At 48.8% G+C, this 24,367-nt stretch overlaps 2 protein-coding genes across 6 annotated transcripts in view; one reads left to right on the top strand and one right to left on the bottom strand.

Moving 5' to 3' along the window:
* The first annotated feature begins 14,507 nt into the window (after positions 1–14,507).
* On the top strand, positions 14,508–16,028 carry CLDN5 (claudin 5). Its single transcript, XM_058692988.1, has one exon. It carries the CDS (start codon positions 14,711–14,713, stop codon positions 15,365–15,367), a length of 657 nt encoding a protein of 218 aa, XP_058548971.1. The 5' UTR covers positions 14,508–14,710; the 3' UTR covers positions 15,368–16,028.
* A 2,627-nt stretch (positions 16,029–18,655) lies between these two features.
* CDC45 (cell division cycle 45) overlaps positions 18,656–24,367 on the bottom strand; it is a 33,639-nt gene continuing 27,927 nt past the window's right edge. For 3 of the 5 annotated variants that reach the window (XM_058692981.1, XM_058692983.1, XM_058692985.1), the window contains 3 exons: positions 22,367–22,443; positions 20,387–20,453; positions 18,656–18,784 (listed from right to left, as the gene is read on the bottom strand). In XM_058692981.1, coding sequence (XP_058548964.1) covers positions 20,389–20,453; positions 22,367–22,443 — 142 coding nt within the window. In that variant the 3' untranslated portion in view covers positions 18,656–18,784; positions 20,387–20,388. Of the gene's footprint in view, positions 19,874–20,386; positions 20,454–22,366; positions 22,444–24,367 lie in introns of all 5 variants that reach the window. The other 2 variants (XR_009251117.1, XM_058692982.1) reach the window with 2 other exon arrangements.

Below are 24,367 nucleotides of genomic sequence, written 5' to 3'. Positions count from 1 at the left end.
TGACTATAAGGAAAACCCAAAGGCATCTATAGAGAAATTATCAGGACTAAATAAGTTTGCTGGATTCAAAGTAAAATTCATTTGCGTTTCTAAAAATTGGCAAAAATCTCTTAGAAAATACAGTTTTATTTTTATTTTATTTTATTTTATTTTATTTTATTTTATTTTATTTTATTTTATATTTTATAGAGAGAGCATGCAAGCAGGAGAGAGAGGCAGAGGGAGGGAGAGAAGGAATCCTAAGCAGGGTCCATGCTCAGTGCTGAGCCTGACATGAGGCTCGATTCCATGACCCTGGGATCATGACCTGAGCCAAAATCACGAGTGGGACCTTCAACCGACTGAGCCACCCAGCTACCCCAAAAATACAACTTTAAAAATATACAATCTAAAATAGCAGCAAAAGGGTCACCTGGGTAGCTCAGTTGGTTAAGCGTCTGACTCTGGATTTTGGCTCAGGTCATGATCTCATGGTTTGTGAATTCAAGCCCCACATGGGGCTCTTCATTGGCAGTGTAGCACCTGCTTGGGATTCTCTCTCTCTCTCTCTCTCTCTCTCTGCCCCTCCCCTGATCTCTCTCTCTCTCTCTCTCTCTTAAAATAAATAAATAAACTTAAAAAATAATGAAATAACAAAAATATAAAGAATCCAGGAATGAATTTTATGTATATATAAAAAGTATAATCCTAAAATTTGGTAAAAATATTATCTGTGGCCCTTCCTATGGGCCATTACTGCTCTAAACACTCTAATCCGTGAGCTGGTTTAATCCTCACCAGGTCCCAAGAAGAAGCTGTCCTTACCTTTCCACCTGGTAGCTGAGTGAACTGGTCTACCCACCTAGCATCTGGGCACCTGGTGGGAGGATTTAGGTACAGATAGCCCAGCCACACAACCTGGGCTCTAGCCACTATGTTTTCTTGCCTCTTGTTGGTATGCATTGCTTCACAATAAACATAGTACCCACAGACACTAGAAAAGTTAATAAAAGAAAATTTAAAGAAAATAAGATCAGCTCACCACCCTTGTTCACCTGTGCTCCTCCTTGCCTCTATTCCTGTTCATTCCCATATGGTGTGGGTGACTCCAACTCTGGGTCCCACAACCCCTCCTCAGGGCCCAGGCAACCTTCACTCTAAATTCTCTCAAGTCTGGCCAATGGGATAAGAATTTTTCTTTGGCTTGATGTTGCCTTAAACAAAATTATTCAAAATCAGAGATTTTCTCTACTTTACTACTATAAGACATATTCCTGTCCTCAAAGATGCTTCCTGGGCCAGGCTGCTTGTTATGGCAAAGTCCTCCTTGCCAGTGACCCCCAGTGGCCTGCTATCTTTCCACAGAGAGAGCTCTCCCCTTGGCCTCTTCAAGTTAGCAGAACTCCTGACTAATCTCCTCTGATGGTGTTGTGAATGTGCCAGGTGTTGTCAGAAGACCTCCCACTAGCTCCAGGGAATGAGCTCACTTTGGCTGTCTTCTGTTGCTATGTTGGGGGTTGGGAGACACCAGATGTGTGTCATCTACTTCTGGTGGGTGGGGGACATACCATTCCTGACATTATGCTGCTCTTTCAGTTCTGGATCCCCAAACCACTTTCCTCTTACTACCTTTCTGAGTTCTCCTTTGGCTATCTCTTGAATTATTTCCAGAATTTAACATTGTACTTGGTGGAGAGGAGTAAAATCTATGCCATCTTGTCCAGACCAGAAGCATCTTTTTACTTTGACCTATTTGTATTTTCTATTAAAAAATTTTTTTAATCTCAAAAATAAATAATTGAGGTGGGGGAGGCAGAAAGAAAGGGAGACACAGAATCTGAAGCAGGCTCCAGGCTCTGAGCTGTCAGCACAGAGCCTGACGCTGTGCTCAAACTCACAAACCTTGAGATCATGACCTGAGCTGAAGTCAGATGCCCAACTGACTGAGCCACCCAGGTGCCCCATGTATTTTAATATTTAGAATGAGTTTCTTGTAAACAACATATAGTTGGATCTGTTTTTTAAATCCAATTGAACAATCTCTGTCTTTTAATTGGGATGTTTAGACCATTAATATTTAATGTGATTATTAAGATGGTTGAGTTTAAATATACCAGCTTGCTATTTGTTTTTTTTATTCATCCCATCTCTTATTTGTTCCCCTTTTCCTAAATTTTTTTTTGTTTTTTTGGGGTTAAGTATCTTTTAAGATTCCATTTTATCTCCTTTGTTTGCTTGTTAACTACATTTCTTTGGTCCATTTTGGTTTTTTAGTGGTTGATTTATTATTTGTAGTATTGATTTTTTTGACTTAGCACAGTCTACATTCACACCGTATCATATAATTTCACATATGCTATATAGACTTTACACTAATATACTCAGCCTGTATGGTGACAGAGGGTAGCTACACTTGTGGTGAGCATAGTGTAACATATAAACTTATCAAATTACTATACAGTACCCGTGAAACTAGTAACATTGTATGTCACTTGTACTTCAATAATAATGATAATAATAATAATAATAATAATAATAATAATAATATATGTTCAGCCTTTGTGTAAATATTGCACTGTCAGCACAAAGCCCGATGTGGGCTTGAACTCACGAACCTTAAGGTCATGACCTGAGCCGAAGTCTGACATTTAGCCACTGAGCCACCCAGGCACCCCAGCAATCAAGTATTTTAAAAGAGGCTTTAAAATAATTTAAAATTTGCCAAATTGACTCCCATATTTACCATTTCTGGTGTTTTTATTCCTCTGTGTACTTTCATATTCCCATCTGGTATCATTTACCCTGTGCCTAAAGGACTTCCTTTAATATATTTGTAGTGCTGGTCTGTTAGTGATGAATTCTGTCATCTCTTCTGTGCTTGAAAAAGTCTTTATTTTTCTTTTAAAAATATTTTATTTTGAAGTAATTATAGATTCCTAGGAAGTTACAAATATAATATAATAGAAAGGTCCTGTGTACCCTTCACTCAGTTATCCCCAGTGATTACATATTACATAATTATAGTGCAGTATCAAAATCAGGAATTTGACAGTGGTACAATGTGTGTGTGTGTAATTCTGTATCACTATGTACACCCAATGTGTATATGTAATTCTATACATGTAATTTATCAAATGTGTAGATTCATGTAACCACGGCTGAAATCAAGATATAGACTACTGCAGGGGTGCCTGGGTAGCTCAGCTGGTTAAGCATCTAACTTCAGCACAAGTCATGATCTCATCATTCATGAGTTCCAGCCCTACTCTGGGCTCTGCACTCTCTCCCTCTCTCTCTTCCTCTCTCTCTGTACCTCATAGGATTTTCTTTCTCCCTTTCTCTCTGCCCTTCACTCCTTCATGCTTGCTCTCTCTCTCTCTCTCTCTCTCTCTCAAAAAAAAAACAAAAACCAACAAAAACCTGTATATATAGACTACTCCATCACCACAAAGATCTGCTTTCTACTATGCCTTCATATCCATATCCACCCTCTCCCTCTGCCATAATCCCTAACCCCTAGGAAACACTAAACTGTTTCCATCTCTGTAATTTTTTCATTTTATAGAAATGGAATCAGAGTATATAGCAAATCGCGGTTGGCTTTTTTTCATTTAATACCCTTGAAATCAAAGTTATTGTGTGTATCAAGGGTTTGTTGGTCTCTTATTGCTGAGTACTATTCCACACTATGGTTGTGCCATAGTTTTTTTAGCCACTAACCTATTAAGGGACTTTTGCATTGTTTCCAGTTTGGGGCTGTAACAAATAAAGATGCTATTAACAATTGTGTACGGGTTTTTGTGCACTCATAAGTTTTTCTTTCTTTGAAATAAATGCCCAGAAGTGCAATTGCTGGATTATAAGGTATACACTACCATATAGTCCATGTTTAGTTTTTTAGGAAACTGCGAAACTGTTTTCCAGGGTGGCTATACCATTTTATGTTCCCACCAGCAATGTGTGAGAGATTCAGATTCTCTGCATCCTCACCAGCATTTGGTGTTGTCATTATTTTTTTATTTTGGCTGTTTTAATAATTGTAATCTTATTTCATCCTTAGATATATAATGATCATGTCATAGTTAAAAATTTAATTTTAATTTCCCTAATAGTGATTTGAACATCTTTTCATTGGTTCACTTGCCATCCTTTTTGGCAAAAGATTTCTGTGTGTCTTTTGCCCCATTTCTTCTTTTTTTTTTTAATGTTTATTTATTTATTTTGAGAGAGAGAACATGAGTAGGGGAAGGGCAGAGACAGAGGGAGAGAGAGAATCCAAAGCAGGCTCTGCACCATTAACACAGAGACCGATGCAGGGGTTGATCCCATGAACTGTGAGCTCATGACCTGAGCTGAAATCAAGAATTGGAGGCTTAACTGACTGAGCCACCCAAGCACCCCTGCCCCATTTCTAATTTGTTTGCTTGGGGGGGGGGGGGTTAATTAAATATTTTCATTTTTTTAAATTTATATATTTATTTATTTTGAGAGAGAGAGAGACAAGGCACAAGTAAGTAAGGGACAGAGAGAGAGAGTTGAAAGAATGCCATGAGGGGCAGAGAGAGAGAGTGAGAGTGAGAGACAGAGAGAGAGAGAAGTGGGGCTCACCTGAACTCGGGGCTCAAGCTCACTCAATGTGGGACTTGAACTCATTAATGGTGAAATCCTGACCTGAGTCAAAGTCAGATGCTTAAAGACTAAACCACCCAGATGTCTTTTTTAAAATTTATTTTAGAGCAAGAGAGATCGAGCACGTACGAGTGGGGGAGAGTGGCAAAGAGAGAGAGAGAATTTTAAGCAGGCTCCACACTCAGCGCACAGCCCAAGGTGGGGTTCTATCCCATGACCCTGGGATCATGACCTGAGCTGAATTCCAGTCCAATGTTCAACTGACTGAGCCACCCAGGTGCCCCTATATAGCTTTTTTTTTTTTTTTAATGATCAATTTTCGGAGTTCTCGACATATTGTGGATATTAGACCTTTGTTGAATATGTGGAATGCAAATATTTTCTCCCACTGTGTAGCTTGTCTTTTCATCTTTTTAAAAGTATCTCCGGGTGCCTGGGTGGCTCAGTGGGTTAAGAGTCTGACTCTTGATTTCGGATCAGGTCATGACAGCATGGAGCCTGCTTGGTATTCTCTCTCTCCTTGTCTCCCTCTGCCCCTCCCATATGTGCACACATGTTCTCTCTCTCTCTCTCAAAATAAATAAACAATTTTTAAAAAGTGTCTCACAAAGGAAAAGTTAATTTTGGTAAAATTAATTGGTCATTTTCTCCATTTATGAGCATGCTTTTGTATCATGTCTATGTCCCAAAGATTTTCTCCCGAGTTACTTTCTTTTTTCCCCCTGAGTTACCTTCTGAAATTCTTTAGTTTTACATTTTACATTTAAATCGGGATTCATTTTGAGATTTTTATTTTTTATGGTGTGAGGTTTAGATTCAGGTTGGTTCCCCACCCCCTGTTGATATCTAATTGCTTTAGCATATTGTTGAAAAGATTATCCTTCCTCCATTGAGTTCCTTTTTATTTTATTGTGGTAAAACTTACAATCACATAAAACTCATCATTTTAACAATTTTTACAGTTCAGTGGCATGAAGTACATTCATATTGCTGTGCAACCATCACCACAGTCCATCTCCAGAACTTTTTCATCTTCCCAAACTGAAACTCTGTCCCCATTAAAATTCCCCATTCCTTCCTCCCCTGGCCCCTGGCAACCACCGTTCTGCTTTCTGTCTCTATGAATCTGACAGTATATACTAGGTACCTCCTGTTAGTGGAATCATACAATACTCTTCCCTTTGTGTCTGGCTTAGTTCACTTAATGTAATGTTCTCAGCCATGCTGTAGCATGTTTCAGAATTTCCACATTTTGGCTGTTATGAATAATGCTGCTATGAATATTTGTGTACAAATATCTGTTCAAATCGCTGCTTCCATTCTTTTGGGCCATTGAATTGCCTTTGCATGCTTGTCAAAAATCAGTTAACTATACTTGTGTGAGGCTGTTTCTGGGTTCTCTGTTCTGTTCCATTGAACAATGTCTCTGTCCCCTAATAAGCAATATATTAACATCTATATCATAAGTCTCAAAATCAAATAGAGAGATTCTTCCCACTTTATTCTTATTTTTTCAGAATTGTTTTAGCTATTTTAATTTATTTTCAAGTTTTAGAATAATCTTGTGTATATCTATAAGGAATCTTGCTGGGATTTTGAAGGGAATTGGCATTATAAACATCTTTGTCACATTGAGTCTTCCAATCAGTGAACACACAAAGCTTCTCCATGTATTTAGATCTTTGATTCTTTTCATCAGTGTTTTGCAGTTTCCAGCATACAACTTTTGTTCGCATTTTGTTAGATTTACATCTATGTACTTTGGTTTTTGAGGGATTGTAAGTGATGTTGTATTTTTAATTTTGGTTTTCATGTGTTCATTGCCAGTGTATAGAAGTGGAAATTGATTTTTGTACTTTGATCTTGAATCTTTGTATTTTGCTGAATTCATTTATTAGTTCTAAGGCCTTTTTTAAGAAGTTTATTTATTTTGAGAGAGAGAGAGCACATTTGAGAGCGGGGCAGAGGCAGAGAAAGAAGGGGAGAGAGCCATAAGTGTAGAACCCAATGTGGGGCTCGATCTCACAACCGTGAGATCATGACCTGGGCCAAAACCAAGAGACAGATGCTTAACCAACTGAGCCATTCAGGCGCCCCTAGGCCTTTTTTAAAAAAGTTTATTTATCTTGAGAGAGAGTGCATGCATGAGCAAACATGAGCAGGGGAGGAAGAGAGAGAATTCCAAGCTGGCTCTGTGCTGTCAGTGCAGAGCGTGATTCAGGGCTCAATCCCATGAACCATGAGATCATGACTGGAGCTGAAATCAAGAGCAGAAGGCCCAACCAACTAACACTCATGCATACCTATCTAGGACTTCCATAGCTGGATGGAAGTTTGTTGCTTTTTTTTTCTTTAATGGCCCAGAATATGGTCTGTCCTGGCATAGGTTCTCTGGGCACTTGCAAAGAATGTATATTCTGCTTTGTTGGATAGTATTATATAAATGTTGATAAGATCCTGTTGTTTAATAGTGCTGTTGAGTTCTTCTATCTTCTTTCTGATTTTCTGTCCATTTGTTCTATCAATTGTTAAGAGAGGAGTTCTGAAGCTTCAGCTATAATTATCAATTTGTCTATTTTTCCACTCAGTTTTATCAGTTTCACATTATTTCCTAGCTCTTTTGTTTGGTGAAAATGCATTTGTGATTGTTATGTCTTCTTGACACGTTGACCCTTTGTAATTAGGTAATATTTTCCTCTGTTTCTGGTAATTTTCTTAGTGAAGTTTACTTTATCTGATATTAATACAGCCACTCTGCATTTATTGGATTGATGTTTGCTTAGTAAATCTTTTTTATCCTTTTGCTTTCAACCCACACATAACATTGTATTTGAAATGAGTTAGTTTTAAATAACATATATTTAGGTTATATATTTTTGTCTGCTCTACCAATCTCTGTTGTTTAATTGTATTTAGACCACATACATTTAAATCAATGTAATTAGAAGGGTGCCTGGGTGGCTCAGTCAGTTAAGTGTCTGACTGCAGCTCAGGTCATGATCTTGTGGTTTGTGGGTTCAAGCCCCATGTCAGGCTCTGTGTTGACAGCTCAGAGCCTGGAGCCTGCTTCAGATTCTGTGTCTCCCTCTCTCTCTGCCCCTCCCCTGCTCGTGCTCTGTCTCTGTCTCTCTCTCTCTCAAAAATAAACATTAAAACTTTTTAAAAATAACGTAATTATTGATACGATAAAGCTTAAGTCTGCCACTTGATATTTGTTTCTGTTTGCACTCTCTCTTTTTGTTTCTGTTTATGTTTCCTGCCTTCCTGTGGTTTACTTAAATATCTTTTAGAATTCCATTTTGAATTATCTATAGTGGTTTTTTTTTTTTTTGAGAGAGAGAGAGAGACAGAGAGACAGAGAGAGCAAGCAGGGAAGAGGGGATAGAGGGAGAGGGAGAGAGAAAATCTTAAGCAGGCTCCACACCCAATGCAGAGTCTGACACGGAGCTCAGCCTCATGACTCATGCGATCATAACCTGAGCCAAAATCAAGAGTTGGACACTTAACCAACTGAGCCACCTAGGCGCCCCTATAGTGTTTTTGTGTGTATCTCTTTGTATAGCTTTTTAATGGTTGATCCAGGATTACACTATTATACACATAACTCATCAAAGTCTACTGGTGTCAATATTTATCAGTTGGAATAAAGTGTAGAAACCTACCTCCCTTTATGTCCTTTTATCCTCCCCTAATTATAGTATAAATATCTAGATATCTCCTCTACATAGACCAAAAACCACTTGAGGCAGTGCAATAATTTTTGCTTCAAGCATCAAACATAACTTAGAAAATTCAAGAAGAGAAGGAATCTATTATATTTATCAGGATTTTGCTTACCATTTTCTTCTTTCCTGATATTTCAAGATTCCTCCTCTTATCACTTTCTTTCTGTTTAAAGAACACCCTTTAGTCATTCTTTTAGGGTACATCTGCTGGTGATAAATTTCTTAGTTTTCCTGCATCTGAGAATATATTCATTTCCCTTGCATTCTTGAAAAATATATTCAGATATCAAATTCTGGGTTGACATTGTTTTTCTTCCAGCACTTAAAAAAATATATTACTTATCCTGTTCTCCATGGTTTCTGATGAGAAATCTTTGATCATTTGATTTGTTTTCGCCCTATAGGTGAGGGTGTCTTTTTTCTCTGATTCTTCTTAATATTTTTCTTTGTCTTTAATTTTCAGAAATTTAATTATGATGTGTCTTGGTGTTGATTTTTTTGGGTTTATCCTGTTTGGAATTCGGGCAACATCTTGAATCTGTAGGATTTTGGTGTTGTTTTGTTTGCTACATTTAGGAAATTTTCAGCTATTATTTCTTTAAGTACTTTTTTTCTTTTTTTAAAATCCCTACCCTCTTTCTCTTCCCCTTTTGGAACTACAATGGCATGGATGTTAAATCTTTAGTTATCATCATACATTCATCATACATTTCCCCAAGGCTTTCTTTTTTTAATTTTTCCAGTCCACATTCTCTTTCTTGCTTAGATGCAATAATCCTATTGTTCAAATTTACTTATTCTTTCTTCTATCCCCTCCATTTTGCTGTTAAGCAAAACTCTAATCTTAGTTTAGTCCCATCTACCTTGGTCAGAATGGGAAGCCCTCCTTGGCATGAGTAGAAGCAGAAGAAAACTATAAGAAAATATAATTTAACTTGTATCTTCTACATATAGAAGGACTTTTTAACAGTTAAAAATAAAGGTAGGTAGGGGCACCTGTGTGGTTCAGTGAGTTAAGCATCCGACTCTTGATTTCAGCTCAGGTCATGATCTCATGGTTCGTGGGTTTGAGCCCCATGTTGGGCTCTACACTTATAGTGGGAAAGATTCTCTCTCTCTCTCTCTTTCTCTGTCTCTCTCTGTCCCTCCCCAGCTCAGTCTCACTCTCAGTCCCTCAAAATAAATACATAAACTTTAAAAAAAAAGAAGGCACAGTGAGAAAACCTAAATAGATTCAAATACTCAAAAATTCAAATTTCTGTAACATCCTGAAAAAAAATCAGTAACAGATTTCATAGCAAATGGCAAAAGGTATGTGCCACATATATGACAGCACATAATGTTTCTAACATATAAAATGAGAAAAACATCAATTCACCAAAGAAAAATTCACCAGAGGAAATAAAAATAAGCAATATAAATTAAAACAAAATTTTAACACATTGCTATTCAAAGCAAGTTAAAGATACCATTTTCTGCCATCCAATAAGTAAACTTTTAAACTGTGGATACCCAATGCTGGTGACAGGCAATGCAAATGCATACTCAGATAAGAGGTCTATGTGATACAACCTCCTGGATGTGAGCTAAAATTCTTGGAGGAATTTTTCCTTAGGAAATCACTCAAAATACCAAGACCTACTTTTGCAGCAGTATTATTTACAACAGAAAAATCATCATTTATCAAAGTATGTCTTGAGGGATGATTGCATAATTAATCATCATCATTAATGTTAATCCAGCATTCACCTTGAGCTAGGGAACACTGTCCCCTTGACAGCCCCTTGACAACCCTTTGATGTTAAGTCCCTTATCATCCCCATTTTACAAAACCTCAGAACAGATTTCCCTGGTCACATCCTGCTCCTGGGAATGGTGGAGATAGATTCTATCCTGTCTCTGTCCAACCCCCAAGGCCATCTTCCGGGCAGTTAAAAACAATAGTAATCATGAGGGTGTTTTTAACAAAGTGTAGACATGCTTATTATATGATGCTAAACAAAAAAGGCAGGTCTAGAATCACTTTATGATTTTAAGTGGAAAGAATATAAAATTGTTGTAAAATGCATCATGCAGAGAAGGAAAGAATCGGAGAAGGAAGCGGTTTAGGGAGAGAAGGTGGACGGAGAGGACATGGAGGCAGTGCAGGCATGAGGGGTGAGGAGTGGGAGTGGGGTGGAGGACTACTTCTGGTCCCTGGAGGCACTACTGCCACGGGCTAGCCTCCTCCATGCTCCCAAGGGCACCCTGGCCTATGCAGAGACCACCATTTGGTACAATCTATGATGTCATCACTGGCCTACAGGACCCTGGGTCTCTGTTAACCAGAGCTCCCTGCCCTTCACTCCCCATCCCACTGGGGAAGTAAAAGCCACAATGTCCTCCAATTTGAGCAAATAACCAGTGGCACCTGTTCTGAGGACTGAAGTCAGATGAGCTGCAAAGGTCAAGGGAGCCAGGGAGGACATCTCAGGAACCCATAGAGTGATCAGGAATGGCAGCAGAGGACCCAGGATTGGTGACAGCCTCCCCTCCAGACTTGCAGCCTCCATTGTGAGGTCTTTGTTATCAATGGGGAAAGTAAGACAAGGAGAGGCCAATTCACTAGTTTGAATTGTGAATTCACTAGCTGTTTGTCACAGGGTGCTCTGCATGTCATCACAGGCCCTGTGCCCCTAGTAGGCCCCCAGAGCAGGGCCGGATGATGTGGGGATTCATGCTGCCTCTGGAAGCACCAAGAAAGGGCACCAGGAGGTGTTCTGTGATCAGACACTCTACAAACATCTGTTGCACTGAGGGAAAACATCCTTAACTGTTTCAAAGCCAAAAGATAGAAGGAAGGTTGTTTTTCACTTCCTGTGCAATTAAATTGGCTACTAGGAGCTTCCCAAACCCCAGTCCCTAGGAATCAGGAGCTTAAATTTAGACTGTCCTTGGAAGGTCACCAGATCACCCCTGGCTCTGGGTCAGTCGGCAGCTGCTCAAGATAAACTTTACTTTCTGCTGACTCAGGCCTTTCCCTCACACAATTAATGAGATCCTGCTGCACTTCCCCTGGGAAAGCAGAACAATAGCTGTAGATGAGCAGGTGGCCTTGGCTGGCACGCTGGTCTGGGAGCTCCTCTCCAGAGATCAGGGATTCATGGCCCTGCCCAGGCCTGGACCCCTCTGACCTCAGCCTGCAGGCCCTGGCCCACTATCTTGCCCCAACCTCACCGGGCTCCATTTGCCCCCCCAGTCACCGTGCTCCTTCCCATCTCTGGACTATGACATGGAACTTCTTTCCTGGATCTTGGCTGAGCTGTCACCTCCTCAGAGATGGCTTTATCACTCTGCATCACACTGTCATCTCTTTACCCCATGGCCATGGGCACATCTGAAATGGCCCTACCCAGTTACTGGTTGAGGGCAGGAGCTTGCTGGGTGTGTTCTCCACCCAGAGACCGTACTTGGTGCACAGCAGGTTGTCACAAGACCACCACGAGTGGAAGGAAGGGCAGGTGCACACTCACGCCCCTCCTAGGTCTGGGCTGGGCTTTCTCTGTGCTGCTCTGGTTCCACCAAAGGCCTAGGCCACAACCAACACAGTGGTGTTGGGATAGAAATCAGACTGTGATAGGTGGAGACTGAAGCTTTTCCATCAAGTCCCCAAGATACTATGAAGCTGTCCCCGAAGAAACAAGGGCTCACTGGGGCCACCCTGGGGTGCCAGGCTGGAGATGGACCCTGGGAGAGCCACGGTGAAGGAGGCAGGTGGGCAGGCAAAGGGGGAGATCCTCATGCTGGCTGCAGCTCCAAGCTGGCTGGAGGGGGTGACAGTAGCCAGAAGTCAGCCACAGATCACAGGAAGCACCTTGCCACGGACAGATGCATGAAGATGGTCACTGTGTGGAGGCTCATTCCTGGATACTGATGGGGAAAACCACTAAGCAGAAGAACGGTTCTAACTTGGGCATCTGAGAGTAGGGCTGGGGGACAGAGGCAGAAAGACATCCAAGAGCAAGTGATCTCAGCAGCACAACTTAGAAGATGAGCAACCCCTACCTGAGGGACACACACTGCAGGCAGAAGAGGCCACGAGTGAGAGCAAGATCAGCCTGAAGGCTTAGAGAAAGACAAATGTGGATGGAGCACGGAGTGTGTGCTGCTGGACTGGCCAGGCCCAAGGTAGGCAGGCAGGCAGACAGGCAGGCAGGCACACATCACCCTGGGCAGCTCCCAGGAGTCAACGCTTTGATCACTTTGTCATGTGAGCCATGACAGGTTTCAGGCAGAGTGTGACCTGGGAAAGGAGCCTGCAAGCATGGCCTGGCTGCTCTGAGAACATACTGAGTGGGCAAGGATGGGGTCCAGACGGCCTGAGGAGGCTACAGCAGTCATCCTGGGAAAAGAGCAGTGTGGAGCATGGTGGGGGACTTGGGCAAGGTCCCTGGACTCAGGCCCAGAGGGAGCAGGATTGGGAAGGGGGTGAGTGGTGTAGCTGGGCCCCCTGGAGTAGACAAAAGGAGGGGATGTCCAGGAAGGCCTGCGGGGTGGAAGGGGAATGGCCCATGAGTCTGCAGCGGGAGGGAAGCAGTGAGGTGATGGCTGGGAGGAGGCGGTGGTCCTCAGAGCCCCATCCTGTGCAGGGATAAGGAGGTTGGGGGTAAGGAAAAGGTTAAAACTTCTCCCCTCTCCCCACCTTCACACACAGGGCCCAACAAACTTGCCTTGGGTGCCTCTCCATGCTAGCTGAACTGGGCATTGGCCTTATCTCAGAGCCAAATGAGGGGGGGAGGAGAAGGAACCAGGTCCCAGGAAGGACAGATTTATCAAAACTCCTAGGCTGTGGCTGGCCTCAGTGTCAGGCCTTCTCTGTGGAGGGCCCTGTCCAGCAGCACCAAGCACCTTGGACCAGAGGAAAGAACCCAGGTCCCAGCCACCTCAGTCCAAGACATTACAGATTTTGCTGGAAACAAAAGGGCTGATGGGGAGTGGGGAGGGAGCTGCCAGAAAGGGGCTGGTGCCCTCATGGGGTTCTGGGCTGCAGGGTCTGTTGCCCCCACCTGAGTCTCAGGGGGACCCAGTGTCCATCCCAGCGGGCCTTTCGAGAAACGGCTGGGCCATTGTGCAGAAGAATGCCCGGAAATCCCGCACCTCCCGCCTCCAGCGAGGATGGGGGCTCTTCCTCCTGGCCAGGAAACTCCAAGTTAGCTTCCGGAGGGTGGCCTGGGGCCTGGGGTGCCAGGGGTACCACTGCCACTGGTGGGAGGGCAGAGCACAGCACCTCTGTGTCCCTTGTGTTTCTCCTCTCTGAGGGCTAAAGGACGCCCCCAAGCCCCCGGCCACAGGCTGCTCCTAGAAGGACAGCATGTTTGTTGAGTCACTGGAGAACACTGGGGACTTCCTGAAAGTGGTGTCGCCTGAGCTGGGCCTCAAAGAATGGGGGATGGGAAACATCTCAGGAAGAGCAGTAGCCAGCACAAAGGTTGGGAGGTCCGGGAATCCCCAGCGTCAGGGGCAGAGTGGGGGGTCTCCGGAGGCGGCGGAAAGGCCCCTGTTCCACCTGCTTCATATTGGGGAAGGTGATAGAGTGGGCAGTGGCGCTGGGCAGGACCTTGGGTTGGAGACCCACACACGCCTGCCTGGACTTCTGGTCTCTGGGAGACACAGTGCCAGGACTCAGAGAGGAACTGCGCAGTAAAGGTGCAGAGAAGGGACTGGGGATGCGACTGGACTCCAGGGCGAGATTCCTGGAGTAATAGGAGGAGCTGTCGGTGGACAAGAGTCTGCAACGCAAGCCTCTGCAAGGCGATGATGGTGAGGGGTAGAGTGGAGCTGGCTTGGGTGTAGAGACCTTCGGGCTTATTCCTGGATGTAGCCGGAGAAGTTGGTGCAGTCATACAGCTCCCTGAAATGGAGAGGCTGGGACACAGGGAGTGGGGGCCCGCAGAGCGCGCGTCCAGCTACCCCAGGTCAGTCCGGAGCCAGCTCTGGACAAGAGCCGGGCGGCGGCCGGGAGAGGAGTGGTCCCCGCGCCCTCCGCTACCCCCGAGGCAGTTGTTTCCCTAACTCCGGCTGCCGGGGGCGGCTGTGATTGGTTGAGGGTCGACGGCCGGTGCACGGATTGGCTACTCGCGGACCAGGGGCTGGATCCGCAGCGCAGTGTCCGCCCCCGAACCTTCAAATGGGAAGCCCCCCCCGGAGGCGCCCGCAGTTCTGAGGCGGTGGAGCAGACTTGCTGGAGCCGCGGACGGGAGGCGGTGAGCCGGCAGTGAGCCGGGCGCAGAGGCACCAGGGCCCTCTCAGGCTACAAAGCCGCTCCACCGAGGCACCGCCGCGCCCTCCCGGAGGCCCGGAGGCCCGGGGGCCGTCGGGCGCCCATCTCGCCTTCAGCCATGGGGTCGGCCGCGCTGGAGATCCTCGGCCTGGTGCTGTGCCTGGTGGGCTGGGTGGGCCTGATCCTGGCGTGCGGGCTGCCCATGTGGCAGGTGACTGCCTTCCTGGACCACAACATCGTGACGGCGCAGACCACCTGGAAGGGGCTGTGGATGTCGTGCGTGGTGCAGAGCACCGGGCACATGCAATGCAAGGTGTACGATTCGGTGCTGGCGCTGAGCACCGAGGTGCAGGCGGCGCGGGCGCTCACTGTGGGCGCCGTGTTGCTGGCGCTTGTCGCGCTTTTCGTGACCCTGGCGGGCGCGCAGTGCACTACCTGCGTGGCCCCAGGCCCGGCCAAAGCGCGCGTGGCCCTCACAGGCGGCGCGCTCTACGCGCTCTGCGGGCTGCTGGCGCTCGTTCCGCTCTGCTGGTTCGCCAATATCGTGGTCCGTGAGTTCTACGACCCGACCGTGCCCATGTCCCAGAAGTACGAACTGGGCGCGGCGCTGTACATTGGTTGGGCCGCTTCGGCGCTGCTCATGTGCGGCGGCGGCCTAGTGTGCTGCGGCGCCTGGGTCTGCGCTGGCCGCCCCGACTTCAGCTTCCCGGTCAAGTACTCCGCTCCGCGGCGGCCCACGGCCAGCGGCGACTATGACAAGAAGAACTACGTCTGAGGGCGCTGGACTCGGCGGGGCCCCTCACGCCGGCCACTCCCGCAAACGGAACGACTGGCCAGGGGCGTCGTGCATGGACCGCAGCCTATGCTAGGTGGTGCGGCGCACAGTCTCTGCGGAATGGCCGGTTCTGCGCCTGGACGCGGCGCACCGGCCGACTGAGACCTTTCACGCGCCCGCAGCCCGTTCTCTTCTACGGCCACTAGCCGGACCCTGCCCGGAACAGGAGCCACGCACTTGGAAGGACTTGCTCGGTTTCTTTTTCGGTGCGCAGAACTTGCTCCGATGTGAGTGGGGCGCGGGGTTCCTTAGGCTGAATGGACAATGGACCGAAATGCCGCTTTCCTCCCCAACCCTCAGGGTCTTGGATCCCGCCATCCTCCCCAGCGGCTCCTGCTGATTCCAGCCAGGCAGACGGAAAGCCCAGGGACCCCAGCCTGGACTGCCGGAGGGCTGTATACAACCGACCTTTACCCCAAGATTGGGGCCTGAGCCCAGGGGGCCTTGAAAGACTTGGCCTGGACCTCCCTGCCTCACCCTGGCAGCTCCCCAGGAGAGGCTTATGGGCACTAGATCCTGCGTGGGGAGCTAGGGCCCTGCCCTCCTTTGCAGCTTGTGGGGGAGGGTAAGAATTTGCTTAGTAAATGGTTTGAATACCCTCCCACCTGTGTCCTGTCCTCTGTCCAGTCACTGCCAGTGCCCAGCAGCACCCCTCATCCACCCACCCACCCACCCACCCACTCCTCCCTGAAAGGCTTTTTTGGAGACCTCCCAGGGCTGTCCCTGGGACCCAGAAGATGTATGGCCTTATCCCTGGTCCTCCCTGCCACTCAATCACCTTCCCACTGGATGGGAAAAACAGCTACAGCTCATAGCAACCCAGGAAGGTGAGATCTGTAGTTAGAAGAGCCTGGGGCAGGAGGGTGATGCAGACCCCAGAAGAGGATGCAGGTTGGAAATTACTCCCCCATCCCAGGTCCCCCAGCCACCAGCCAGAGTGTGGCATTTTCAGATGCAGGAAGTGCTGAGGGTGGGCTGCCAGGCTGCTGGCTTTGAGAGGCCCGGCTCCATGCACCACAGGTTGGGTGTTTTCCACCAGCGCTCTCAGGGCTTGCCTATCTGTGGATCACAGCAAATGACCAGACATCTGTAAAACACTGGCTGGGACCTTTCAGTCAACAGTGCAGCAGGAACAGGCAACTCCAGGATGTGTGCTTGGCTCCAGCAGAGCTAGCTGTAGGTCCACAAGCACGTTGCTATGGGGAGGAGGCACTTGTGCAGGTTGCCCAGAGAGTGCCCGGGCCAGGCTCCAGACCCTTGTCCTGGCTCTTCTGCCAGTCAGCGCAGACTCTGCAGGGCCCATACTCATGTAGCTGGCCTGGCAACCAGCCCAGAGTTGTACTGACCATTAGCACCTCTGTGCCAGCCCCTGCCAGGAGCACCCTGTGTAACCTTCCTCCTGTGAGTGGGACCCCTGGGAGCCAGTACTTGCCTGGGCCAGGAAGTCAGGGGTTGGGGGGGGGGGGGGTCACAGGAGAACAGAGCACACCAGAGTTATCTATTGCAGTCACTGAGAGCTCCTTGCTTCCAGCCCCATTCTAGGTGCTTTGAATGAAAGCAGTTTTACTTCTGCCAAAGGCCAGGGCAAAAGACAGCCGTGGATGGGGGGAGGGAGGGGTCTGTAGGGAGGAGCTCCAAGCCCAGGCAGCAGAAAGGCTTGGCATCTGCCCCCAACCCTGGCCTTGGGGACCCTGTCCAGAAATGCTTGGGCCAAATCCAGTGGCAAGCAGTCTCCCAAGCCTGGCCAGACTCCCCACTGTGGGGAAGAAGAACCCAAGAATATGGGCTCAGGACAGCTGCGACGAACACTGCTCTGAATCCCAGGGTTTGCAGCAGAGCCAGGTGAGATGAACTATTGGGTGGCCTGAGCTCCCTGCAATGGGATGAGCTGCAGCGAGATGGGTCCCATAGCATAGAGGTCCTCAGTAGCCACCCCCGGGCCTGTGCAGCCAGGACCACAGAACAACCCTCAAATGCAAGAGTGTGTGGATCTGGGGCCTTGGCTCTTGGTGGGGCTGCTGAAACAAAGGTCCTTAACTCCTGGGGCTAGCCACACTGGTGTTTGGCCAGGAGTGCAGGCCCAAGGCTACAACCCACACAAGCCTAGAGCTTTCTGACTCCTTTGGGACCCAGGCATAAGCACAGTCCCAATGATGTGAATGGCCAAGGTGGGCAGTTTGAGGGCCCTGAGGAGTTAGGCTGCTGCTGCCTGACTCATGCCAGGCCAGCCAGGAACACATTCCATTTACTAGAGGTCAGGCAGGAGGAGCCAGCCTCCAATGCAGCCAACCTTTCCAAAGGTTATGCCCCTTTCCAAAGTTCACCCTTAGACCTAGCCACCCATGTCCTCAGTTCCAGGCCACTGGGGCTTTCCACCAACTTAAAGCCTACCCAAACCACTCTGCTTCCTCCTGCCCAGGGCCCCAGGCACCACACCCAGGTGGCTGTGTCACTCTAGCCTGCTTCCCTGGCACCCTCACTCCAGGCAGAACAGCCAGATAGCCTCAGACACTTATGTCAACAGCTCTCTCTTACCTAAAGGGCAGGAATGGCATCCTCCTTGCCTCCAGATTCCCTCAACCCTTGCCAGGGCTCTGGGGACATCTGGGAGAGTGGGACCAGCAACTGATCGCACAGCTCCCGACTGAGAACTCTTGCTGTTCTGAAGACTCTGAAAGTTGCCAAGGTCCTGTCCTGCTCGAACCTTCTGTGACCCGGATGCCAGTTAAGCCATCTCCGTCCAGGGTCCCTTAGCCAGCCACACCCTTCCCAGGTGAGGACTGTGCCCTTGCTATCTGCTTGACTCTCCCAGTAGCCTGGGGGTGCTGTGTGTCTATGGGGGTGCCAGGACAGGAGGTGCTGGAGGGTAAGATGATGGCTGTGGGAGGGTGGGCCTGGCAGGGGGACACGGTCAAGAATGTGGGCTTGAGATGTTGCCAAGGCCAAGTGGACAGGAAGAAGTGATGGGAGAGCAGAGTGAGGTCCTGGCTGGCATCACTGGGCAGTGGTCAGCGCAGGAAGTATGTAGAGGCCCAGGTGCTGAGGCACCCGACATCCACCCCCCCTGCTTTCCAGGGAGCCTGTAGGCCACCGCCCCCCACATGCTGTTTACTGCTGGGCCTTGAGGTTACCCAGGACACAGGAAAAGGCTCCTCCACATCCACAGAAGGCTCAAGACAAAAACAAGTGCTGTCCCTATGACCAGAGCCAAGACTGAGGCACCAAAGCTAAAACAAACATTTTATTCCATTAAAAACCCACTGTGGGTGTCTAAAACCATGTCCATAACTTATAGTCTAAATAAAACCCAGTTAATATAAATTAGGAGAAGGAGGACGCATCAGAAGAAATCAAACTCTAGAAAAGAAAAAAAAAAAAGTAAATTTCAAACAATTCTAACGTCTTTCCAAATTAAGCAAACTGCTCAGGCCTTGCCTCTGACATGCTGGGCTTGCTTCTGAGTAGCCTCCACCACTCACACAGGTGAGGAGTGGTGACCATGGGTGGAGGGCCGCCCCAGAACTGAAGTGCCCACTGGCCAGGTCCAGGCTGTCATTTGCTTGAGGACCTCCAAGGCCTCATGGCCCTCCACCACTATATCGCCCTGCAGACCCTGCCAGTGCCCTGTCCAGTCTCAGCCCCGTGGTACCTTCACAAGGTTTCTCCCCTGGCCTGGAACGTCTCCCCGTACTGTCCCCCCACCCACCTTCCTGGCTGGCTCACTGTGCACGCTGTCATGGTGGCAGGGCACACAGCAGCAGTGGCATCACTGAGCAGGCCGCAGGGGAGGAGTATGCTTGAAATACCAGCCCCCCGCCCAAAAGCCCCCACTTGTAGCCTTTGATTTGGGTCATAAACTTACACCTTGCCCCCATCTGAAGGCTCAGTGCTCACTGTCCAAGGGGTGTTAGCCCCACTTCAGATGAGGAACCCGCCATAGCCTGGTGAGGTACCCAACAGACCTTGCTGAAGACCCGAAGGGTCTGAGTCCAAAGTTCCTCCCCAACACGAACCCCTTTATGCCCTAGCCTACTCTGAAAGAGGGACTCTGGGGTCCCTGAGACCCCCTATATCATTCTCAGCAGAGCCCACTGGGGCCCTGACAGGGGAAAGGCACCTGCCCTCCACAGTTTCCAACTCACTATGGATGGTGGGGGAGCGGGAAGACCCTGGGCCAGAACAAGGGCACCCCTACCTCAGAGTCTTGACAAGGCCTGTCTACCACAGCAGTGGCTCCAGCCCAGGGCTCAAGGAGATGCAGGGCTGGGTATGAGCATCCACTGTGCGGGGGGGCCCTTCAAGAGAGATGGCATGAGTGGCACTGGAAAGAGCCCCGGCTGGTGAGCATCACTGTGGACTGCCAGTGACAGCCTCATGCTGGTGCAGGCCCACAGAGATGACATTTTATAGTTATCGATGAGTGGCTGCCAATAGCTTTGTTTTCTCCTAAGTCAAATGCACAAGAGCCCAGATAGGAGCCTCTGTGGGCTCTTGCCCAGAGCCTGATACAATGCTGCAAAAAGCAGCAAAGCTCCAGGTGTCCCTCCCCTGCCCCCCTCGCCCACAGGGGTCACCCTCTTTCCCGGCAGTGCCAGGAGGCCTGCATTTCACTCACTGATGCCCAGCCCATAGTGTGGTCAGGAGAGGGTAAATGCCAGCTCTTGCTGAAGGAGTCCCAGGAAGCTTAATGAAATTAGCTCTTTCAAAAATGCCCCGTTGAGGCACTGCTGCCAGCCCAGGGACATCCTTGGGAAAAATGTGTTGGTCCCAAATCTTAGAACACTGCTTGGGTCTGAAACCCAAGTAGAAAAGCCTGGCTTGAGGAGGAAAAACTCAAAGCAGGGAATGAGGGGCCCTCTTTACACTTCAACAAGGCTGGCTTTGTGGCAGGGCCACCCCCAGCCTCTTCTGGGGAGCCCCCCTAAACTCTCCAGCACCCACCCCTCCCCCACATCTCACCATCAGGACAGGAGAGAAACAAGTGCATCCAGAAACTTGCTCCGATCCTCTGCTTTCAGTTCAATTACTGAAGTAATGAAAGAAAAACACCTCGTGAGGTGGAGGAGTAGGGCTGAGGGTGAGGGAGCAGTAGGAAAAACAAGTCAGGGTGTTTGAACTCCTTCTTCCGAGTCATCCAAGATGGGAACCACCCTCCAGCACATTTCAAAATGTACTCAGCTCCTTGAGGCCTGGAAATTTTTGAACTCAGAGGTTGTACTTCACTGTCTGTATTTAATCCTCAGAAACTGCTGACTGCCTGTTAGTGAGGCTAGCTGGGCTTATAGTCTATGGGGAGGACCCTCTGGGCAGCTAGGAGACTGGCAGTGACAGCCAGTAAGGGGGACATGGGATGTGACAGTTTAGAACAGATCTAGGCAGAGACAGGCCTTCCCATCCTGCTGGACACAGAGCCCTGCCCCATTGTGGGTTGCAGGAGGCCCTGAGTCTTGCTCTGGCAAGTCTCTCGGCTTCAGTGCTCTCTTCTGCACAAGGGGGACACGATGTGAACTACCTCCATTTCTGGGGGCCATCAGACTCAGACAAGCACATGGACCCTCATCAAACAGGGCAAAACTGGACCAGCCTGGTCCTGTGAGCCATCTGGAACCCCAGGCCCAGTGTACCCAGGTGGGTGCTGGCCTGGCTCCCTCTGCCGTGTCCCTCCTCACTGTTCTCCACCCATGGGGGAAGCCGAGTAACTCCCAGCCCACAAATCTTCTGTGAGAAGCTGGGACATCTTGCAGGCCAGCCAGCACCAACATCTCCCACATTGTGTGTGCTACTGCTGGGGTTGAACCCACCCAACATAGAGCCACAGCCCAAGTGGGCCCAGCATGAAAGAGCTGGCTTTAGATGACTGAGACAGCTGGGATAAACACTGGGTCACTGATGGCAGGGACTCATTGTAACAAATCAGCTGATGGTGATGAAAGACACTGTTCTTTCTCACAGATGGGGGTTATGGGCTGAAGTATATTCTCCCCAAGTTCTTGAGTAGAAGGCCTAGCCACCAGCGCCTCAGACAGCATGTGCTTTATTTGGAGAGTGGGCTCTTGAAGGTGTTTAGGTTCAATGAGGTCATATGGGGGAGCCCTAATCCAGTCTCACTGGGGCCCTTATAAGGAGACAAAGACACAGACGCAGAGGGACGACTGTGTGAGGACACAGCCAGAAGACGGCCATCTGCAAACCAAGGAAAGAGGCCTCAAAAGAAAACGACCCTGTGTACACTTTGATCTTGGACTTCAGCCTCTAGAACGGTGAGAAATGTACTTCTGTTGTTTAAACTTCCTAGTCTACGTATGTTGTTACGGCAGTCCGAGCACACTAATACAAAGGGTGAGGGGTCACCATGTCTGTTTTACTTAAAAATCTGTCAGTGAGAATAAAAAGTAAATATGGCTAAATGTCAACCATGTTCCACGCTGGCCTATGGAGAAAACTGTGGGGTGTTGTGGGGGGGGCACTGGCCAGCTTGCAAAGCCACCCCCTGGACTGTCACAGGACTACGTGGGACCCTTCATGATAACACAGATAAGAGCTGCTGGCCTGCAGTGGTGGCCAGCATAGCCTTGGAGGCAGTGCTCTTGGGTTGCCATAAGCCCTGTTTCCATACCCACAGAAGAGGCAGGTGACCCTGATGGGTGAGGCTGGCCCAGGAGGCTCTAGAGGCCAGTCCTCGGGACTCCTTCGTGAAGTGGTCTCAAGGGCTGGACTGTAAGGCCGAAGCCAGGCTTATGGCTCTATGGGCAATACCCGTTCTTTCTCTGCCCTGGGAGCCCACCAGAGGCAGGGGCATCCTAGAGCTCCCTGAGCCACCTGGTCCGGGGCTGGCTCTGAAAAAATGAGGGCTGCTTGCAAGGTATTTCTAGTGATGCCAGCTTCCCTAGTTCAAGGCCAGCGCTGACCTTGAAAGGGCCCCAGTACACAAACTCTTACCTGAGAGGTCAAAATGGTTGTGCAGTGTCCGAGAATTGGTGCCCTCTGCTGCCTTCTCAAACGCCCGCCCAAAAAAGCTGCAGACATATAAAAGGTCTGTTGGGAACCCATCCACTGTAATGGACCTTCCTAAGTCCCCAGAACAGACATTAGACTTGGCCCAGACTCCTCCCTGGCCGCCGGGTCTACCTGTTGGCACTCATACTCCTTCCTGGGCCACTGTCCTCTGAGGTCTCACCCACACTCACTAGTCACCTTCTCTTGCTGCTGTTCAGCATCCAGCTGGACCTTGTTCAGCCCTCAGGGCATGAGTGTCCCTGGGCACCTCCCAGGATATGCCCTGACTTAGCCTCTCTCATGCCTGCCACCGTGCTGGCAGCTGGGACAGGAGAAGCAGAGGCTCAATGGGAGGCATGCTGGGATGGGAGTCTCAGCCAAGGCTGGGTCACACACAGGGTGGAGATGGGAGGAGCCTGCAGGGCCGGGCTACAGTGTGCGGCCACAACTCAGGGGCGCAGGAGCATCAAGGGTGCAGGTGTGCGGCAGGGAGGCACACCCAACCCCTGGGGGCTCAGGGTTGCTGCAGGTAGTAAGGGCTGGCAGTGGAGGGAGAGCATCACGGGGAAGGGACTCTTGGGCTGGTCACAGTCAAGGAGAACAGGAAGAGGAGGGGCGAGTGCTTCAAACCTCTGTGGCAACTCTCACTCAAGACTGCATACCAGCCAGAGTGAACCACTAACCACAGTCACATACAGCAACAGATTGATAACTGGAGTGAGGACGCAGGCAGCTGTGGTGGCCTGTGGGGGAAGGGCTTGCTGGCTGTCTTGAGAACACAGCCCAGGAGCCCCTGGCCAGCTCCACCCCGTATGACTGAATCCAAGACCCATGGCATAGCTTTGGAAAGCAGCCCAGCAACATGGAAGCATTTGTCTTAAAAAAGTCCATTGTCTCTCCCAACTTGCTACCTAAATGGCCTTTGCAGACACAAAAGGAGGTCAAAGCTCACAAACCAGAGCTAGGATTGATCCAGATCCAAGACCAGCGTCTTCCACAGCAGAGGCCAATAAGAGCTAACTGGGAAAACTGAGGAGCACAAGACACTAGTGGTCCTTAGTCCCCAAGCTGCCCCACTTGGGGGCTAGGTGTCTTGCTGCCAGCTGTCACTCAGTATCTGACCAAGGTCACCTCTTGGGATGTGTTGGGGAGCACTGCGACTCTGCCAGAGAGGCAAAGGATGGTCACACATAGCCCCTGGGATTAGTCACAGGGCTCTCTGGCTATGCAGAGCATGAAGGGGGCAGCAGGGAGAACTGGGGAGCCCCTCAAGGCCCTGCCTGTTGGCCAATACAATGTCTGGATGGAGTGGGCAGGAGAAAACCTGACCTTGCTGCAGGAGGAGAATGAGAACCCAGCCCAACAGATGCAGGGAAGACGTTTAGAAGACGGTGGGAGAAGCTTCTCAAAAGCACAAGAAGATGAACCTATGCATTCACAAACCCACTGGTACAATGTCCATAATAACAAAAAGTTAAAAACAGCCTGAATATCCAATAGAAGATGACAGATAAACTGTCACCTTCATTTAACAGGTTTCCTACTGCTTTAAGTCACTTTTGAAAAAATGTGCATAAAGGGCTGATACTCGGTAAGAAAACAAAATGCAGAAGTACACCACTGACGAAAGTCCAAAACGTTTCCTAGACGCTAAATAAAGAAAAGGTTGAAGGAGGACAGGGAGCCATCACCCCACAGTCTGGGTGACTACAGCAGTTCTGCAGGCTTCTGCCGGCATGCGGGCGGTAGGGGGGTGGTGGTGGTGTGCTGGATTCTCCACCTGCTGCCCAAACCATGGGAGTGCAAGTGAGCTCAACTTTGGAATGGCAACTCTGTGCTGGCAGGTAGGCAGCCTGGGTGTGCACGCCCCTGCACACACTCTAGTGAATGATCTTTGGTATTTCAGCTCTTACAACTAAACTTTTAAATGTTTGGCAAATGCCT

The sequence above is a fragment of the Neofelis nebulosa genome, chromosome 11, assembly GCF_028018385.1.
Source record: "Neofelis nebulosa isolate mNeoNeb1 chromosome 11, mNeoNeb1.pri, whole genome shotgun sequence".
Lineage (NCBI taxonomy): Eukaryota > Metazoa > Chordata > Mammalia > Carnivora > Felidae > Neofelis > Neofelis nebulosa.
Note: the sequence above shows the minus strand (reverse complement) of the source record. Positions and strands in the feature narration are given on the sequence as shown.

Excerpts from the sequence above, each read along its gene's own strand:
- CLDN5 (XM_058692988.1), top strand. The coding sequence starts at position 14,711 with ATGGGGTCGGCCGCGCTGGAGATCCTCGGCCTGGTGCTGTGCCTGGTG.